The sequence below is a fragment of the Megalobrama amblycephala genome, linkage group LG6 (assembly GCF_018812025.1).
Source record: "Megalobrama amblycephala isolate DHTTF-2021 linkage group LG6, ASM1881202v1, whole genome shotgun sequence".
Taxonomy (NCBI): Eukaryota; Metazoa; Chordata; class Actinopteri; order Cypriniformes; family Xenocyprididae; genus Megalobrama; species Megalobrama amblycephala.
The window spans coordinates 3990673-4008114 of NC_063049.1; the positions used below are offsets into that span (position 1 = coordinate 3990673).

Sequence of the window (17442 nt, forward strand, 5' to 3'; positions counted from 1 at the left end):
GGAAGAGATGATAAACCGAGGTCCTGACTCTCTGTGGTCATTAAAAATACCATTGCACTTCTCGTAAAAGAGTAGAGGTATAACCCCGGTGTCCTGGCCAAATTCCCTTCATAGGCCCTTACCAATCATGGCCTCCTAATAATCCCCATCCATTGAATTGGCTTTCACTCTCTCTCCTCTCCTCTCCGAGTGAATGCTGCACACTGGTGGTGGATGAGGAGAGACCCCTGATATGATTGTAAAGCACTTTGGGTGTACAGTGGTACATATAAAAGCACTATATAAATGCCTCATTGTTTTGTGTTGTTGACATGCACTATACGAAGAGATTTTTCTCACCTCTTGAAGATGGGGAAAAAAATGAAGAATCAGTTTTCTTTGAATCACATTTATTTCTCGAATCAGCTTCCAGCAAACTAGCACACTGTACATATATATCACATAAAACAACCTTCAATAAGGATATCTCGAGTAAATCAGATGAGCTATTGCACAAACTCTCTTCATCTGTTTCTGAAGTATTTACTCTTCTTAATGGTGACGACAGAGGTTTGACTTGGGGAAGAAGTGAGAGAAGCAAGCATTTCAGTGCCAACTAAATCTGATTAAACCTTCATCATAATACAGTTTCTGCGGCCTCAGGCATTCATTGTCTTGCTAATTATACGAGTGAATCAGTCTAAACACATCCTGAAAGAGATTTATAAGAAAAGTGTAAGGAATGGAATCACGCATTCATCTGACAGAGAAACCTTACGAGATCCTGCAGGGAAACATCACACAGATACAGGCCAGAGACGCTCTTCATTCTGTCATCCTGATTGGCTGATCAGGATTTTGCGAGAGAAATCAGAGCTGTGATTGGTCAGAATATCTGGCAGAATAACTGACACATTTGGAGTGTTTCAGAACTGCAGCATCTGTAAATCTCAGATATGTTCCCTTGACATACAGCAATTTTCATCCCAATCATATCAAATCCAATGCAAATCAAATATTACTGAAAAGGTTTTGTTTTTTTCCCACAATTGGAGGTAGTCAGTACTTGAATATAATATTATCAAAATCTACACAATGAAACACACACACACTGTTATATGTGAATCTTCACAATATTGAACCGTCTGTCTTTAAGGCTCAGCAAGACTAAAGGGAAATATTTCTAGTTCTCTCCTGTATTATAATGCAAGCAATACAGATGTGTGTATTCAAATATCTACTGTGTGTGAGGGTTCATTTACAACCTATGAGCTGTTTTCTTACTAAACAGACAAACATGCAACAGTGAGATACGTGAGACAGGATACATGATGCGACTCTGCATGAACGATAGGGATATTCCATACAATATAAGACAGTGCAGAGCCAAGAAGTCTAGGAATTAAAGTTCTGGAGGAGATGGCGAAGGCTGAACGGCTGCATGCAGACAACTGGAATATCTGGAGAAAGTGGGACAAAAGGACAATTTGCAGAATACACTGATAAAATAATTCGTTTCTTAGCTATTTATGTGCGTGTTTGTGTTTGCTTACATTAAATGATTAACTGGCGGCAGTCTCCTGTTGCATGATGTAGATTCGTGAAGCATCGTCTACCATGCTGCCACAGTGAACATCATTCCTGAAACACAGAAGCAGTCCGTGTAAAGCTCAAATTTTCTGACAACATAAACACAAGCTAATTGGAACTAATCCCATCACTTACCTGTTATCATTAATGTCTGTGCTATTTCCTGAAAAGCATGAAGGAACAGAATAAAAGGTTACAACTGTTATTAGCTAAAACATACAGTGTCTATGAAAAGCTACTTCTGGCCTTTTAAACCTGCTCATCTGTAACATCAGAAGCCTGAGGTGAAGATTTTACAATAACAGGATCTCTGGGTAAATTGACACAAAACAAATCTACACTCTGAAGTTACACTTTATTTCAATGGTCCACTTTAGACATTCTACTAACTATAAGTAATTACATGTCAACTAGCAGTCATTAGAGTATTAGTAGACTGTCTGCTTCATATCTGTGTAACAAGGTTTGTTGATACGAGAAGGAGGAGGCAGGAACCGGCAAATGTTAAATATAACTTCAATAATAAAATAAACAAAGAACAAAACAAAAGTAAAGCGGCAGCCCCTCACGGACGACTGCCACATAAACTAAAACAAAACCACAACATAAAGTCCCAGGCCTGGTTCTCTCTCGTCCTTCACTGTCGTCACTCCTCCTGTTATCCTTCCAGAGCTCTTCCGTGGGGCTCGAGGCCGGTGTGGCGCAGGAGACACTCATTAACCTTCGCTCCACCAGCCTCGCTCCGCTCCCACAGCTCTCGGCCCCGCCCTGCTTGCCTGCTTTTGATGCTCCCCAACAGACATAAGACTATAAGTAACTTTGCAACTACATGTTAACTTATTCTACTAACCTGAACCCTAACAGTCTACTAACTACTAACAGTCTACTAATGACTACTAGTTGACATGTAGTTGCAAAGTTACTTATAGTCAGTAAAATGTCTAAAGTGGACTATCAAAATAAAGTGTAACCCACTCTTAAAAATAAAGATTCTTTATTGGCATCGATAGTTCCATGAAGAACTATTTAGGGGGACATATAATAAAAATCTGTCTTTTTCTATGTTTAAGTGCTATAATCGGGTCCCTGGAACACCTACCAACCCAGAAAACATGAAAAACGACACCCCAGTAACTCAGATGTTTCGCTCCCCTTGTGACATAGGAAGGGGATTTTATTATAACATTACCGCCCCTTAATCTGCATATTTTAACCCACTGTTCGGCCATTTTGTTTTTTGCAAACGACAACGGTATACCAGTTCTAACGCCATGGCCAAAGTTGGAGCAAAGCATGATAACTGCTCTGTCGTTGGCTGCACAGACGAGCACTGAACACTATTTAGAGTCTCATTAGAGCCTGCAAGTTGACCCTGGCAAGCTCGATTGCTAAAAATGGAGAGTTTCAGTATGAGCAATATTTTTGGAAAAAAAATGAGACCATTTACAGCATTTGATAGCGATCATAAACGTTAGCCTGGTGTGTATGGCTCTGTTTGGCAAACAGGTACACTGTGTGTAGTGGGCGTCCATACGGGTTTTGCACAAAAGATTTGAATCAACTCCACAGCAACTACATAAATTTATCCACTAACCATTCAGAAACGTCCAGTTTCATTCTAAAAGTTGTAACTTCTTCCTGAGTCTCTCCATCAGTGTCGACTCCGGTTTGAACAATGTAAGGCTGAACACCATTACTGACAATCCTCATTTTGGCTGTGTGAGATTCTCCAGCTTTGTTGTTGTTGAGCTGTTAAAGCTCCGCCCTCTTCTGGAAAGGGGGCCGGAAGCAGTAGCTCATTTGCATTTAAAGGGACACACAAACAGTGTGTTTTTGCTCACACCCAAATAGGGGCAAATTTGACAAGCTATAATAAATGATCTGTGGGGGATTTTGAGCTGAAATTTCACAGACACATTCTGGAGACACCAGAGACTTTTATTACATCTGGTAAAAGGGGCATAATTTCCATTGCATGAAAGATTCTTTATAGTGGAAAAAAGTTCTTTAGACTATTCAAATGTTCTTCACTGTAAGGAAACAATGGTTCTTTTAGGAACTGTTCACTGAAAGATTCTTAAAACAGTTCTTCTATGGCAGGAAACCACCTTAAAGGAGTACTTCACCCCTAGAAAGATGAATGTGTATTTAAAATTGGTTATTTATGTAGTAGAAATGTGAAATTATTTTTGAATTTGGAGCTTTCTAGACTGAGAAAAGGCAGAAAATGTATTTTTGACTAATGTGGATGAAAGACAACAACTCCCAGAATGCACTTCTTTCGCTGCCCTTGCGAGGCCACACCCAAACCACGCCTATCGGTCACAATCGTGAGTTAGTTCATACATTTACAGCGAAATTGTGCTAAATTGACACACGGCCTAAGGCTGAAACAAATTCCTGCAAAATCATTTACAAGTAAACAGTGCCATGGATATTCCGTATCATAGCAACAAAGCGTCTCAACGGAAAAAAAAAACGCTGCGCTGCAGAAGCGCTCTCACGGCTCACAGCGCGCTCACAGACGGACGTTTTAAGCAGAGCGCCTAAAACCATCTAAAAACGCTCTGGTGGACACACGGCCTAAGCGTATTCGCCTAGAGGTAAGACTCGCTGATACTAGACTCTTATTTCTGATAACACAGTAGCCTATATGTAGTGTTGTAGGTAGCAGTGAAACTGCAAACTTAGCAAAGTAACGTTAGATAGACAATTACATATACGTTGCAAGTTGACTGTTATCAAAGTAAAGCCACTGTTCTGTAAAACTGAGTTAGTCTATTTATCTGTTTATGCTAACTTACCACAAAAGCCTGTTGCTGTATTGGTTGAGATGACTGCAGAGACCGATGAATTTGCGAGATGAACCTCAAACGCGCATATGTTATGGGCGTGGCGAAAAAATGCCGAACTACTTGCTATTACTGGCTGTAGTTTTAAGCCTCTGGCCAAAAAAGCCTCCGATGACGCAAAATGACGATTTTTGCGTCATCGGAGGCTTTTTTACAGAATAAAAATGCATAAATCTCTCATCTCGGGCTGATATGAAGGGGGAAAGCACGGTAATTCGAAAATACTGGTGGTATTCTACTAATACAAAGCTTAATGCTAAATCCTGAAGTAACCCTTTAAGGAACCTTTATTTTCAAGAGTGTAGATCTCTCCCATGATATGGGAACTATGGCACTGTCACATGAGAAATAGAGAGATGGACGTATTTTATTTCGATCAGGGTTCCTCGTTCCTGGAGAGTCGCTTTCCTGCAGAATTCAGCTCTAGTCGTTCTCCAAGAGAAAGAAGCTATTGCTATCAATGCTGGAGATTTTCAACTGGAGCAAATTAAAAACGGCACTTCATGACAAAAGGTTGCCGATCCCTGGTCTACACCTACACACGCATTTAGTTGACAGACACCTGTTCCATCTGTAACTTTATTTTCCCAGTTCATCTAAAATAAAATAAGTTTATTTCCAAATATCAAATTGATACTTGTGAATTACAAGTACGAGCACCAACAACATTTCCAGTGGAAAACTGTTGTTTTCGGTGCCGTCAAAGCACTCACACTTACCGTTCTCCACGTCGAGCGGACAGGAGCTCGGTATGTCTGTGGATCTCACAGTGCTGTATCCAACACTGAAATGAACAAAGGGCAGATGAGAGGAGGAGAAGACGAGAGACAGACAGGACCAGGACAGCGAGGACTGACACTCACGTGTTGGTTTTCTGAAGCGCAGTTTTCTCCTCCTGCAGGAAGAGGGCATTGCTGTAGGATGTGGCAGGTTTGCTGGCGCGTGTGGAGAAGCTGGTGGGGGACGTGGCTGCAACATGGTGTCCAGGTCTCACTGGCTTAGCTGTCAGAGGTTAAAACAAACACATCATGAACTAAAACATGAGAAGCACCTTTTTATTTTCTTAATTTTTTTTACATGTAAATGCACTGTGCACATCATATTGAGACGCAGCAGTACCGATCTGAGCAGCGTTGGGACGCCGCAAAGGATAGCGCAGGCGCATGGCATCACGGATGCGCTCCACCTCCTGCTGGTAGCGTCGGCGGTCGTTCATGGCGCCCTGCTTAGCGTCCTTCAGTGCTGTCTCCAGCGCCCGAACCCGCTCAGCCGTAGAACGAAGACGCTTCTCCAGCTTCGGAAGCTCACACCGCAGATCTGCATTATCACGTACCAGCTGCACAAACATTTTCATCAGTAATTAGTATTATCATAAATTATACATAAAGGGACACAACATTATGAAATGCAGGAGCTTGTACTCTGTTCCTGGTCAAAGCTGAAAAACAGTGTAAATCTGTGTATGTTGTGAACAATCATTTCTCTTCAGAAAACTTGGATTAAACCAATCAATTCATACGGATTAATTTTACAACCTCTTTAGGAGCTTTTTGAAACTTGGAACATATCATTTTTGTCCATCCATTGAAACTTCACGCACTCAAAATATTACAATAATCTTCATTTGTGTTCTGAAGATGAATGTAAGTCTAATGGGTTTTGAAAGTCTTATGAGTAACTGATGACAGGATTTTTAATTTTTGGGTGAACTAACACTTTTAATTTCATGGCTTGTTGGGTATGCACTACTTGTACACATTATTTGTTATATTTAGAGTAACAAATATATATGTATCTTTTTATTTTAGAATTTAAGCCTGGAATTATCAAACAATACATGAATCACATCTGGAAAGGTGTAGTTATTAATGTTTTAATACTGTGATTCATATAAATACAACAGTTCTCATTTATGAAACACAAGAAGGAAAAAAGGTAAATCGATTCTTATGAAAACTGTCACTTCTAACTGAATGCAACAATTTATGTTAAGGCCCTGATATATTTAAAGCGAAATCGTTTAAATAAACATGACGTGACTGGAGAGCTGAATTGACCCTTCGCAGGGAGTTTGATTGACAAGCGATCTAACCAATCAGAACGCCGAATCCACCATTTTGTCCGACAAAGCAGTCAGGAGTTAGAAGATTAACCTCGGTGGACTTAAACTTGAAAAATGGTGTGTACTGATGTCCGTGGGTCTTTGTGAAGGGTCAATTGCAGAGCTGGTGCAAACATCCACATCACTATGATCAGATGCTTTCTGAACTGCTGTTTTCTACACAACAGATAGATTTACATATTCATCTAAATGTGGGTGGCGTCGAGATGTGTGCTAACAGTATAATCACTGCAGCAGTATTGAAAACTTCTTTTTACCCCTAAGCAAAGAACAAAAAAGAATTTGCCGGGAGAATATCGAGGCCTTAAGAATTCATTTACAGAAATATATTCTGAAAGTGCGTCCTGACCTGTTTATGAACCTTTGTAAGCTGATCCAGGTTGTTTTCAAGAAAGGAAATCTTCTGTTTCTGAGTGTTAGACCCCCCACTATCATCAGGTCCAATTTCTGTACTCTGTGTAAGGAACAAAATGTCAGAAAGACGCAACAGTGGATCATTTGTGAAGCAAAATAACCATGTTCACATGTGGAACTGACTTTTTTAACCCGAGTCGTGAGGTCTTGAACGAACAGCTTGCGCAGGTTGTGGAGGGTCTGGAGTTCCCGAGCCTGAGACAGAGAGAGAAGCAGCCACATGAGACCACAAACAACTAGATGAAAGTGAAATATCCGTATTGGTTATTAACACATTCGTTATCAGGACATGGCCCTAAAGATGATTGACTTCTGAAGAAAATGAGATGATTTCTGAGTATCGACACTCATGTTAACATGCCTTAAGTTTATAAAGTCATATTAAACTGTCACTATCTGTTATTTATCATTATTTTAAATAAAACGAGGACATGTACTTATTCAGTGCATATTGTGATCACAGAACTGCACTAAACAACTCCAGTAGAGCTGTCAGTCCAAAAGTGTGCACATTTAGAAAAATATTGATGGATTCTCATATGTTTCTGTCACATTTCTTAAGAAAAAATAATTTCTATTAATTTTCCACTACATTATGTGATCTGAGGAGGTTTGAGCGGCTCACTGTACTGTTATCCTTTCAGCCAGAGCAGCAGAGGGAGCTCACGGACAGAAAACCAGTTATGATGTCATTTATGACATATGCGGATGTAGTGCCAAATATGGAAGTCTGGTATCAACAGGAACACAGTGAAGAGACAGACATATTGACAGATAAAATATGAAACTAAAAAAATACTTCATTATGACAATAAGTGATTTGGCTGTTCTCCAAGAAATTGTTATTTTAGTAATGTGTATTTATGGTTCCAGTGGTTAGCATGTGTAGCCTCATGTATAAACCTATAAATAATATATTTCTGCCTGTGATAATGTGATCAGCTTTCAGCAAACACTCTAAAATTACATCATCATGGTGCACAAATTCAGATGAGAATGATGTAAAACAAAAAAGGAGTTTGTATGAGAAACGTACAACAGTCTCCTCAAGGCCCTTGAGATCCTGTTTGGACTGCTCGTGTCTCTCCTGCTGAAACCTGTTGAGAAAACTCACAAACTTTAACACGCATTAAACATTCATTGCACACTCTAGCATCCATTAAAGAGGACCTATTATGCCCTTTTTTTATAGTCTTGATGTTGTTTTTGTGCTCTTCTTGAACAGGTTTTCCTGCTTGAATGTTGATTATTCTCCTCATATTCTCCATTGTTGCAGCTCCTCTCTTCCCAGTCTGTCAGTAACGCTCTGTTTAGTTCCTGTCTATTTGACGCCCCTCCTTCTGAAATCACAATGTGCTCTGATTGGTCGGCTGGAGCAGTGTGTTGTGACTGGTGTTTGGGAAATGTCCGGCCCCTTACCATAACCACCAGCGTCCACACACTACTAAATAACTCAACCAGGCCCCGCCCCTTTATTCTGTGTATGAATTATTTAAATGTGGAATATTGTGAAGAAAACTCAAGATGGAGGTGTTTCAGGGAGTTCAGAAACACTGACACTGATATAGAGAAGAACTCCCGCTGGAGGAACTTTAAAACTTTACACAATAGGTCCTCTTTAACACTCACAACATGATCAAACAAACAGTTGCTTTACAATCAATGTATTTGTGCAATAGCAGAAAAACGTACGACAGCTGCTCCAGACAGGCGCTCTTGGTGTCGTCCTGCATTTTCAGGTTACTGAAACTGGACCGCACATGAGCCAGCTCCAGCTCTAGAGCCTGATTCTTACTGTAAGACACATTGTGACACCATCAGCACCTCATGTACAACATTCAGTGATTATAATGCATTGTGTAATGCTATCAGAAGGCACTCATGCTCATCTATACAGGAATAGTGTTATAGAACTGAGACTGACTCGGTAAGGTCGTCAATGAGTCGCTGTTTCTCATTAATCTCATCCCGCAGATGGCTGAGCTGCTTCTGACGAGACTCTGCATGGAGAGATGGACGACCAGTGGACTTCTACACAAACACACACAAATAAACACAACTCATGTGACAACAGTCCAATAATATTTCACATACCTTCCTAGTGTCCATGTGCTTGAATGCTGTTAGTGACTTATTTTGAAAAATAACCACATCATGTACATCTCTCTTATCATAACATGTATGTGTTCCTTACACTAGTCACAGGACTGTTCATGTATTAAATACTAGACCCATGTATGTCCGACTTACTTTCCCATCAGCCTCTCTGTCAGCCTTCTCTCCTCCATCCAGATCTGCCACATGACTCTCTGATATAAACATATATAGAACCATTAATGTAGCAGTACAGTGAACAGCAGCAGTACAGAAGTGAGCTGAATCTGAAACTAATCCTTTGTTGTGAATTTGGTAGATGTAGATTACAGTGGAATTTGCCGAAAGCTTAGAAGAAGAATAAAAAAGGTTTGTCAAGAGCCCCTTTCACACAGTGCATTGATCCCAGAAAATTGCCAGAGTGCCTTCTATGTGATCGATCCCGGGATGGGGACCTAGTAATGTTGCCAGGATCAGTCCTGGAAGTGTTAGTGAACAAAAGCCAGGACAAATCCGGGGACACATTATCCGTGTATTTTCTCTGTGTGAAAGCAGTCTGAAAGTTTTAAAAGCTTGAATTTTTTTTCACAGTCAGCCAGAAAAATGGACAGAACGACCATAAGACCAAACATCCTTGTTTCCTGGGAAAGTCTGCTTTTTTGGTAGCCCATTCCTGGCTGGAGTTCCTGTTTTTTACAGCAAAGTGAAATAACACCTAATGTGGAAAATTAAAATGTTGTTTTGACCAGCAGAGGGCGCTGGTCCCTACAGCAGTGTTAAGGTGTGTTATTATTTATCATCTACTAATTACTTGTTTGTCCAAGTTTTTCTTTGAAATCTGGATAAGAATAAACAACCATAAATGAATCATGTAATCATTATCATCTTTAGTAGGTGCCATCTATTGCACATTTAACCGGTTCCCTAATCACTTCCTTGCAGGTGGTAAGCCCAAAAGGGGAAGGTTCCACATTATTCTTTCAGATTGGACCATATCCTGGTCACCACATTCGTCTGAGAGCTCCTCTCCCAGGCCTAGATCCAGGAGAGGGCCTATGGTTTCTATCTTCCAGGCAGGATAGGGGATGTATTGGGTCACACTTTGTCTGGCTTCTCATCTGGGACCAATTTGCCTAGGGAGAACTTACCAGTAGTTAAAGATCCAGCAAATGGTCACTGGAACACTCAAACCCCTCCAGCATGTTTAGGTGATTCAGGTAGGGAGTAAGTTGCTGCCCCAAGTGGAGGAGAACAAATATCTTGGGTTTGTTCATGAGTGGGTGCCGGTCGGATCATGAGATTGACAGGTTGATCAATGCTGTGAACACAGCAATGCAGTCGTTGAACTGGACTGTTGTGGTGAAGCAGGAGCAGTGCCCGCAGAGACCTGGATTAGAGCCGCTGTTCCTCTTTATCGAGAGGTGGCAGTTAAGGTGGTTCGTGCATCTGGTCAGGATGCCTCCCGGTGGAGGTGTTCCGGACATTTCCAACTGAGATCTAACATATTGCAACAGAATGCCCATCACACACCAGCTTATTGATGGAGAGGAGGCATATGAAGCCAATCTGTATATTGGGATGATTAGGAGGCCAATGGGCAAATTTGGCCAAGATCCCAGGGTTAGACCCCTATACTTTTTCTAAGGACATCTTGGGATTTTTAATGACCACAGAGATTTAGGACCTAGAGTTTATGTCCCATCCAGTGGATGGTGCTTTTTTGACAGTATAGTGTCCCCATCACTTAGGACCAACACAGACCACAGGGTGAGCACCCCCTGCTGGCCTCACTAACACCTCTCCCAGCAGCATCCTAGTTTTCCCAGGAGGTCTCCCATCCAGGTACTAACCAGGCTCAGCCCTGCTTAGCTTCAGTGGGCAACCAGTCTTGGGATACAGGGTGATAGCTGCCGGCACGTATGCCTTAGGATCCCCCAGGAGGAGCTGCGGTAAGTTGCAGATGAAAAGTACGTATGGGTGGCCCTACTTAGCCTGCTGCCACCAGGACATGGTCCCGGACAAGCACCAGGATAATGGATGGATAAAAGATTTGTGGAACACTAATGAATACAGAACTTTTAATTTATTAGCAACGACAAGTGTCCATTGTGCATTATATTGCATTGAGCCCCTCTCGGGTGAAATCAAAATGTAATTTAGAGTAGTATGATTTACTATGCTACTGGACTATATATTAGCTGTTTGGCTCCAGTATTCCTGCGACCCTACAGAGGACATGTCGTTTGGAGAATGAATGGATAGATATTGGCCACTGGACTACAAAAGACTCCTTGTGTAGTCTTGTCAGCCCTGGTGTTATAACTCCAAGCATTGCCACTGGTTTGTCTTCTTGTGTCTGGACCTCTTGCCTTCCTATTTGGATTCTTTATTAGCCTGTAGTTGGGTTGTTTATTGCTTCTCTGATTCTCCGTGAACCACTCCTGCCTATCTTCTGGACTTCCTCAGGCTTTACATTTAATAAAGAGATCTGCACATGGATCCTGAATCCTGTCTCACACTACACAGGGCGATGTATCTTGACAACTCTTGGAGTTCTTACAGTCAGATGTTTTGAAGTTGGGAAATCTATGAAAATATTGGCCGATTTGGAAATCCGTCATAGAGTCTGAAGGTCTGTGCAGAGTTTGGAGCTTAGGAAGAGTTAGAGTTGAAAAACGCCTCTCATAATAATAATTATTTTACAGTGTTACAATTGGGGTTTATATCACTTCTGTATAAAAAAAAACATTGTGTCTATGAGATGTCCCTCTAATATAAGATGTTAATTGTGTGTTTGTGTCTTACCTGAGTTCTGCAACATGTACAGTTCTTCACTGAGAGCATCATAGTTGTCCTCCAGCTGTCTCTTCTTTTGCTCCACGTTCTGCATGTACTCTGTGAGAGAGCGAATCTTCGCCTCATGCTGCTCACACACATGCACAAAGACACAAAGTTACTGACACGAACCACACGTCATCTACGAGCATCAAAAAGACTCATGTCATATATTGGTGTGCAAATTGCTGGCCTGATGAAAATGAAGCTACACCTGTGAGATGAGCAGCTGGCAGGAGGACAGCTCTCGGCTGGTTTCCTCCATCTTGCGATGGCACTCCAGCTGCATGTTCTCCAGCTGCCTGCAGCGCTTCACCATCGACTTCACCTCAGACTTGATCTTACTGATGTACAGCCTTGCCACGGTGAACTCCTCCTCGATCGCACCACTGATCTCCACCGGCTACACACAGACACAGAGATTACAGAGACACACAACTGCAACTAAAGGAAAGTGAATTACTATAATGCAGTGGTTCCTAAACTTTTTTTGCCGGGCCCCCCGTTTGTATAGTACAGAAAAATATTTTCAAGCCATGGAGATCATCAGAAAAAGGCATCAATCTGCTGTCAGGGATTTGTCGTGTCACATTTATTGGGTTCTGTTTGCTTTTGTCGTATCATGGCTCCCTGTAATACTCAATTCTGGTTCTTCAATAGCGCCATCTAGTGAATCAAGCGGATACTGCCACGAGTCATCTTGAGGTAATAAAACGTCAAATTAATATTTTGTTTACTCATGTGGCAAGTAGCCGCATTATAAGTGGGATAATTATGCAGTGGGGTCTGAAGAGGTTTCTTTTGAAAAATGAAAACACAGAATTTGGAAAAAATAAAACGGATTTCATAAGGCACTAAAACCTTTGATAAATTATTGTTACATTTCATGATTTTAATTAATTAAGCATGCTTTTTGATTACAAAAATTTTATTTAACCATTAAAATGGAATTCAGAAACATTTTAACTAAAAGGAATTTTAGAAAATGACCTCTAATAATCCCTAAAAGTAATCCGAGAGGACTTACGAGCTTGATTTCTCCATTGCCGACGATGGTGCTGAACTCGCTGAGGTCCTTCATCAGCCCGTTCAACACGTCAGCGATGCGCTTCCTCTGCTGCGAGCTCACTTCCTGCATTTGAGCAAGCTCCGCCTCCAGCTCCATCAGGTTCGCCTAGAAAGCAAAGGAACCAGTGAACACGCGTCATTCATTCACTGCCTCTATGTGAGAATAAGGCAGCGGGCGTCACCATCTTGTGGCTGAGCTGCTCGGCCAGCTGTTTGTTGTGGAGGCTCTTCTCCTCCACCTCCTGACTCTTCTGGTCGTAGTTGACCGCCAGCTCCTCCAGCGCCTGCAGCACCTCCCGCACCTCGGCTTTGGCGCTCTCGCTCTCCGTCTGCAGACGGCCCAGCTCCGTCTGCACCTTATCACTGTCGCCGCGCGTGGACGCCAGCAACTGCAACATGCACAATAACAGCCATTAATATGAGCTAGAAAAAGTGCAAATATCTCTCACAAATTCCTCATATCCCAGACTAAAACCGGATTGGGCAACAAACCATGTTTTGGGTCTTTATAAAATAGCGAATCTGCCATCATGCCACATGATGCTCAATCGTGGTAAAATGAATGTATTTTGTGGCTCAGCATAGCTTTTAACTACTAAGTGTTTGTGAGTTCAGTGAAATGTTTGCTTATTTGCAGTGAGGCTCTCAAATAAAAATCCTAACTTTGAAAATTTTCTGAATTCAAGACACCTGAATGCAAAAACTGTGCATTCAAATTTAAGACGAGTAGCATGCCAATTAGCGCCAATTTGAATGAAAACACACTTTTGAAAAAATGACAAGCAATATATCAAATTAAACAATGTTTTTTTTAAAAGAAAAAAAGTCTGGAAAGAACAGATCCAGATCAAATAATCCAATCATAGTCGGTCATATTGACCCTCGTGAGCAGACGCTGAACAGTAAGTTGTTTTTTTCTTGATGCACTGGAGGGCTATTCAATTGTCAAGCATGTACACTAAATGGATTTTAATAACATTAACGTACTTGAAATGTGCACCTCGTACTAAGAAAATACAAGTTATAGAATTGAGCATCATTAGATTCGGGGACCAAAACATCCAGTGCCGTTTGGTTTGGGTTTATTCGTCACACCCTCTTTTGATTGCTGCTTTAAAAATCTGGTGTTCACTAGTATTTTTCCCAAAAAAATACTTGAATATAATTAGAATTTTAAAAATATTTAAATTAAAATTTCGAGTTTAGTTTTTCAGCCCTGCTGACAGCCCTAATTTATAGCTTATGCAAATTGAATGTGTGCATCTACTAATCTTTCGTTTTATTGTTCTGGTGAAATGTCACATGGTTCTGTTTTTGTCAAGATCACTAAATTATTTGGGAGCATTACATCAGTGTGCTGACTTATCCTGAATGTTTTCTATATGTTTTTGTTTGTTTAGCACCTGTATTTAAACTCTTTTTGGGATGTATATGCCTTTCACTATTTTTGAGTAATTCATATATTATCATTTATAAATGTATCAGTTGAACTGGACAGCCATTACAGCACGGTCCAAATGTGACCTCTGACCTCATCCTGATCCAGAATCTGCTCCTTCAGCTTCTCCACCAGCTGACACTGGAGATTGATCTCATCATCCTAGAAAACACACACACACAGTGAAGTATGTGAGGGCAAATAAAACACTGACAGCGATACAATCCTGTTTGTCTAGTTTTGCACATATATTCTGTAATCTGATCAGTGGCGAGGCCAGAAATCTTCAAGTGGGTGGACCTTGGCGAAATAGGGTGGACCTCTATTTTTTTGTCTAATATATATATATATATATATAGGAGTAAGCTATCTAACTAATATTTTATTGTACTCGCAGCGCGTCAGTTATGTGGTGATGCGCTATGATATCGCGGGGCAAATGAATTGCAATATTAATTTAATAATAAAAGTAGCATGATAATAAGAAAAATAATTGAATAGCCATGCATGCCCATCCGCTATATGCCACTGTGAATGAATAAACGGCGTTCGGGCACGGCATCAAATCGATTAACTCTTTTATCCAAATCCACATGCATGGACCGTTCAGTGTTCAGTACTGTAATGTCCGAGTCTCTCCTATCTCATGGTGTTTCTCACTGTGTTTTTAGTCGGCTCAAGCAAGAAACGACAGCTGCTGTCGCAACTGTATTTTTAATAATAAATGTTTCAAATTATGTATAGGCATTCACAACAGATGACTATTTCCAGACCAAAGTAGTGTCTGAAAATAAAACAAAATATTCTGGCACCTTTGATTGGGTGGGCCAGCTATCAATCTGGGTGGGCCAGTGCCGCCCTGGCCCTTCTGTAGCCTCGCCACTGAATCTGATAGATGATACAGTGCAGTGAGTCTTTATTTGCTGTCAGTGATAATGTGATGAGTGATGTTCACCTTATCGTCCAGCTGCCGGTAGAGTTTGCGGATCTCTTCCTCGTATTTCTGCCGCTCTTCCTCTGAAATCCGCACCACAATAGAGGAGGAGTCAGAGTCTCTCTCCCTCTCCCGCTGGCGCTCCGATGATCTCTCATTATCCAGAGACACCTCATCACTGACGTCAAGCTTCACCACGTCAGCATCTGCCTGCTCCGTCTCAGGAACCTTCTCTCCTATGGAAAAACACATCAGGATACGATCAGCAAACAACCTTAGGCTGGTTTAGGGTTGTTTTTTAGCAGGGACTTTCACTTGATATTTGAGCAAGGAGAGCAGGAAGTCAAATATATAAATCAAATAAACAAAAGCATCCCCTCAGACCTTACGTAACACCTTACAGACAGTGTATTGACGAATTCAGGAAAGGCCCTGTCCCAAGTGGCACACTTGATGTGAAACTCTTTGGTGTCCCATTTGTCATTTTATCATTAGGATATGTCCCAAAAACATTTAAGTTAGCAGTTAATTTAGCAAGTTATCTTTTAAAGGGTTAGTTCAGCCAAAAATGAAAATTCTGTCATTAATTACTCACCCTCATGTCGTTCCACACCCGTAAGACCTTCGTTCATCTTCAGAACACAAATTAAGATATTGTTGATGAAATCCGCAAAATGAGAGCAAAACCATTCAAACTCTCAAGATCCATAAAGGTATTAAAACATATTTTGAATCAGTTCATATGAGTACAGTGGTTCAATATTAATATTATAAAGTGACAAAAGTACTGATTTCAAAACACTGCTTCATGAAGCTTCTGAACTTTATGAATCTTTTGTTTCGAGTTAGTGATTCAGATCTCCTATTGAATGGCTAAACAGATGAAATCATGTACATTTGGCTGCTCCGATTCACTGATTCGATTCGTAAAGCTCTGAAGCAGTTTTGAAATCCGCTCATAGATATTGTTGAAAAGTCGTTATTTTGTTTTTTTGGCACACAAAAAGTACTTTTGTCACTTTATAATATTAATATTGAACCACTGTACTCACATGAACTGATTTAAATATGTTTTTAGTACATTAATGGATCTTGAGAGAGGAAATGTCATTGCTGGCTATGGAGGCCTCACTGAGCCATTGGATTTCATCAAAAATATCTTACTTTGTGTTCCGAAGATGAATGAAGGTCTTACGGGTGTGGAACGACATGAGGGTGAGTAATAAATGACATTACTCTCATTTTTGGGTGAACTAAACCTTTAAGTTAAAGGTGCCCTAGAACTTTTTTTCACAAGATGTAATATAAGTTTAAGGTGTCCCCTGAATGTGTCTGTGAAGTTTCAGCTCAAAATACCCCATAGATTTTTTTTTATTCATTTTTTTAACTACCTATTTTGGGGCATCATTATAAATGAGCCGATTCAGGGTACGCGGCCCCTTTAAATCTCGCGCTCCCCCGCCCATGGAGCTCGCGCTTGCCTTAAACAGCATAAACAAAGTTCACACAGCTAATATAACCCTCAAAATGGATCTTTACAAAGTGTTCGTCATGCAGCATGTCTAGTCGCGTAAGTATGGTATTTATTTGGATGTTTACATTTGATTCTGAATGAGTTTGATAGTGCTCCGTGGCTAAAGCTAACATTACACACTGTTGGAGAGATTTATAAAGAATGAAGTTGTGTTTATGAATTATACAGACTGCAAGAGTTTAATAATGAAAATAGCGACGGCTCTTGTGTCCGTGAATACAATAATAAACGATGGTAACTTTAACCACATTTAACAGTACATTAGCAACATGCTAACGAAACATTTAGAAAGACAATTCACAAATATCACTAAAAATATCATGATATCATGGATCATGTCAGTTATTATTGCTCCATCTGCCATTTTTCACTATTGTCCTTGTTTGCTTACCTAGTCTGATGATTCAGCTGTGCACAGATCCAGACGTTAATACTGGCTGCCCTTGTGTAATGCCTTGATCATGAGCTGGCATGTGCAAATATTGGGGGCGTACATATTAATGATCCCGACTGTTACGTAACAGTTGGTGTTATGTTGAGATTCGCCTGTTCTTCGGAGGTCTTTTAAACAAATGAGATTTA

General features: G+C 40.7%; 1 protein-coding gene across 4 annotated transcripts in view; it reads right to left on the minus strand.

Moving 5' to 3' along the window:
• Positions 1 to 17442, minus strand: part of kif5aa (kinesin family member 5A, a) — a 52487-nt gene that overhangs the window by 25004 nt on the left and 10041 nt on the right. For 2 of the 4 annotated variants that reach the window (XM_048192642.1, XM_048192643.1), the window contains exons 12-29: positions 15348 to 15562; positions 14486 to 14554; positions 13137 to 13343; positions 12914 to 13060; positions 12101 to 12289; positions 11857 to 11974; positions 9208 to 9266; positions 8882 to 8988; positions 8650 to 8751; positions 7994 to 8054; positions 7081 to 7152; positions 6893 to 6997; positions 5541 to 5757; positions 5285 to 5423; positions 5141 to 5205; positions 1705 to 1732; positions 1533 to 1620; positions 373 to 1439 (exon numbers count right to left, since the gene is read on the minus strand). In XM_048192642.1, the coding sequence (XP_048048599.1) occupies positions 1542 to 1620; positions 1705 to 1732; positions 5141 to 5205; positions 5285 to 5423; positions 5541 to 5757; positions 6893 to 6997; positions 7081 to 7152; positions 7994 to 8054; positions 8650 to 8751; positions 8882 to 8988; positions 9208 to 9266; positions 11857 to 11974; positions 12101 to 12289; positions 12914 to 13060; positions 13137 to 13343; positions 14486 to 14554; positions 15348 to 15562 (1979 nt within the window). In that variant the 3' untranslated portion in view covers positions 373 to 1439; positions 1533 to 1541. Of the gene's footprint in view, positions 1 to 372; positions 1440 to 1532; positions 1621 to 1704; positions 1733 to 5140; positions 5206 to 5284; positions 5424 to 5540; positions 5758 to 6892; positions 6998 to 7080; positions 7153 to 7993; positions 8055 to 8649; positions 8752 to 8881; positions 8989 to 9207; positions 9267 to 11856; positions 11975 to 12100; positions 12290 to 12913; positions 13061 to 13136; positions 13344 to 14485; positions 14555 to 15347; positions 15563 to 17442 lie in introns of those variants that run through there. The other 2 variants (XM_048192645.1, XM_048192644.1) reach the window with 2 other exon arrangements.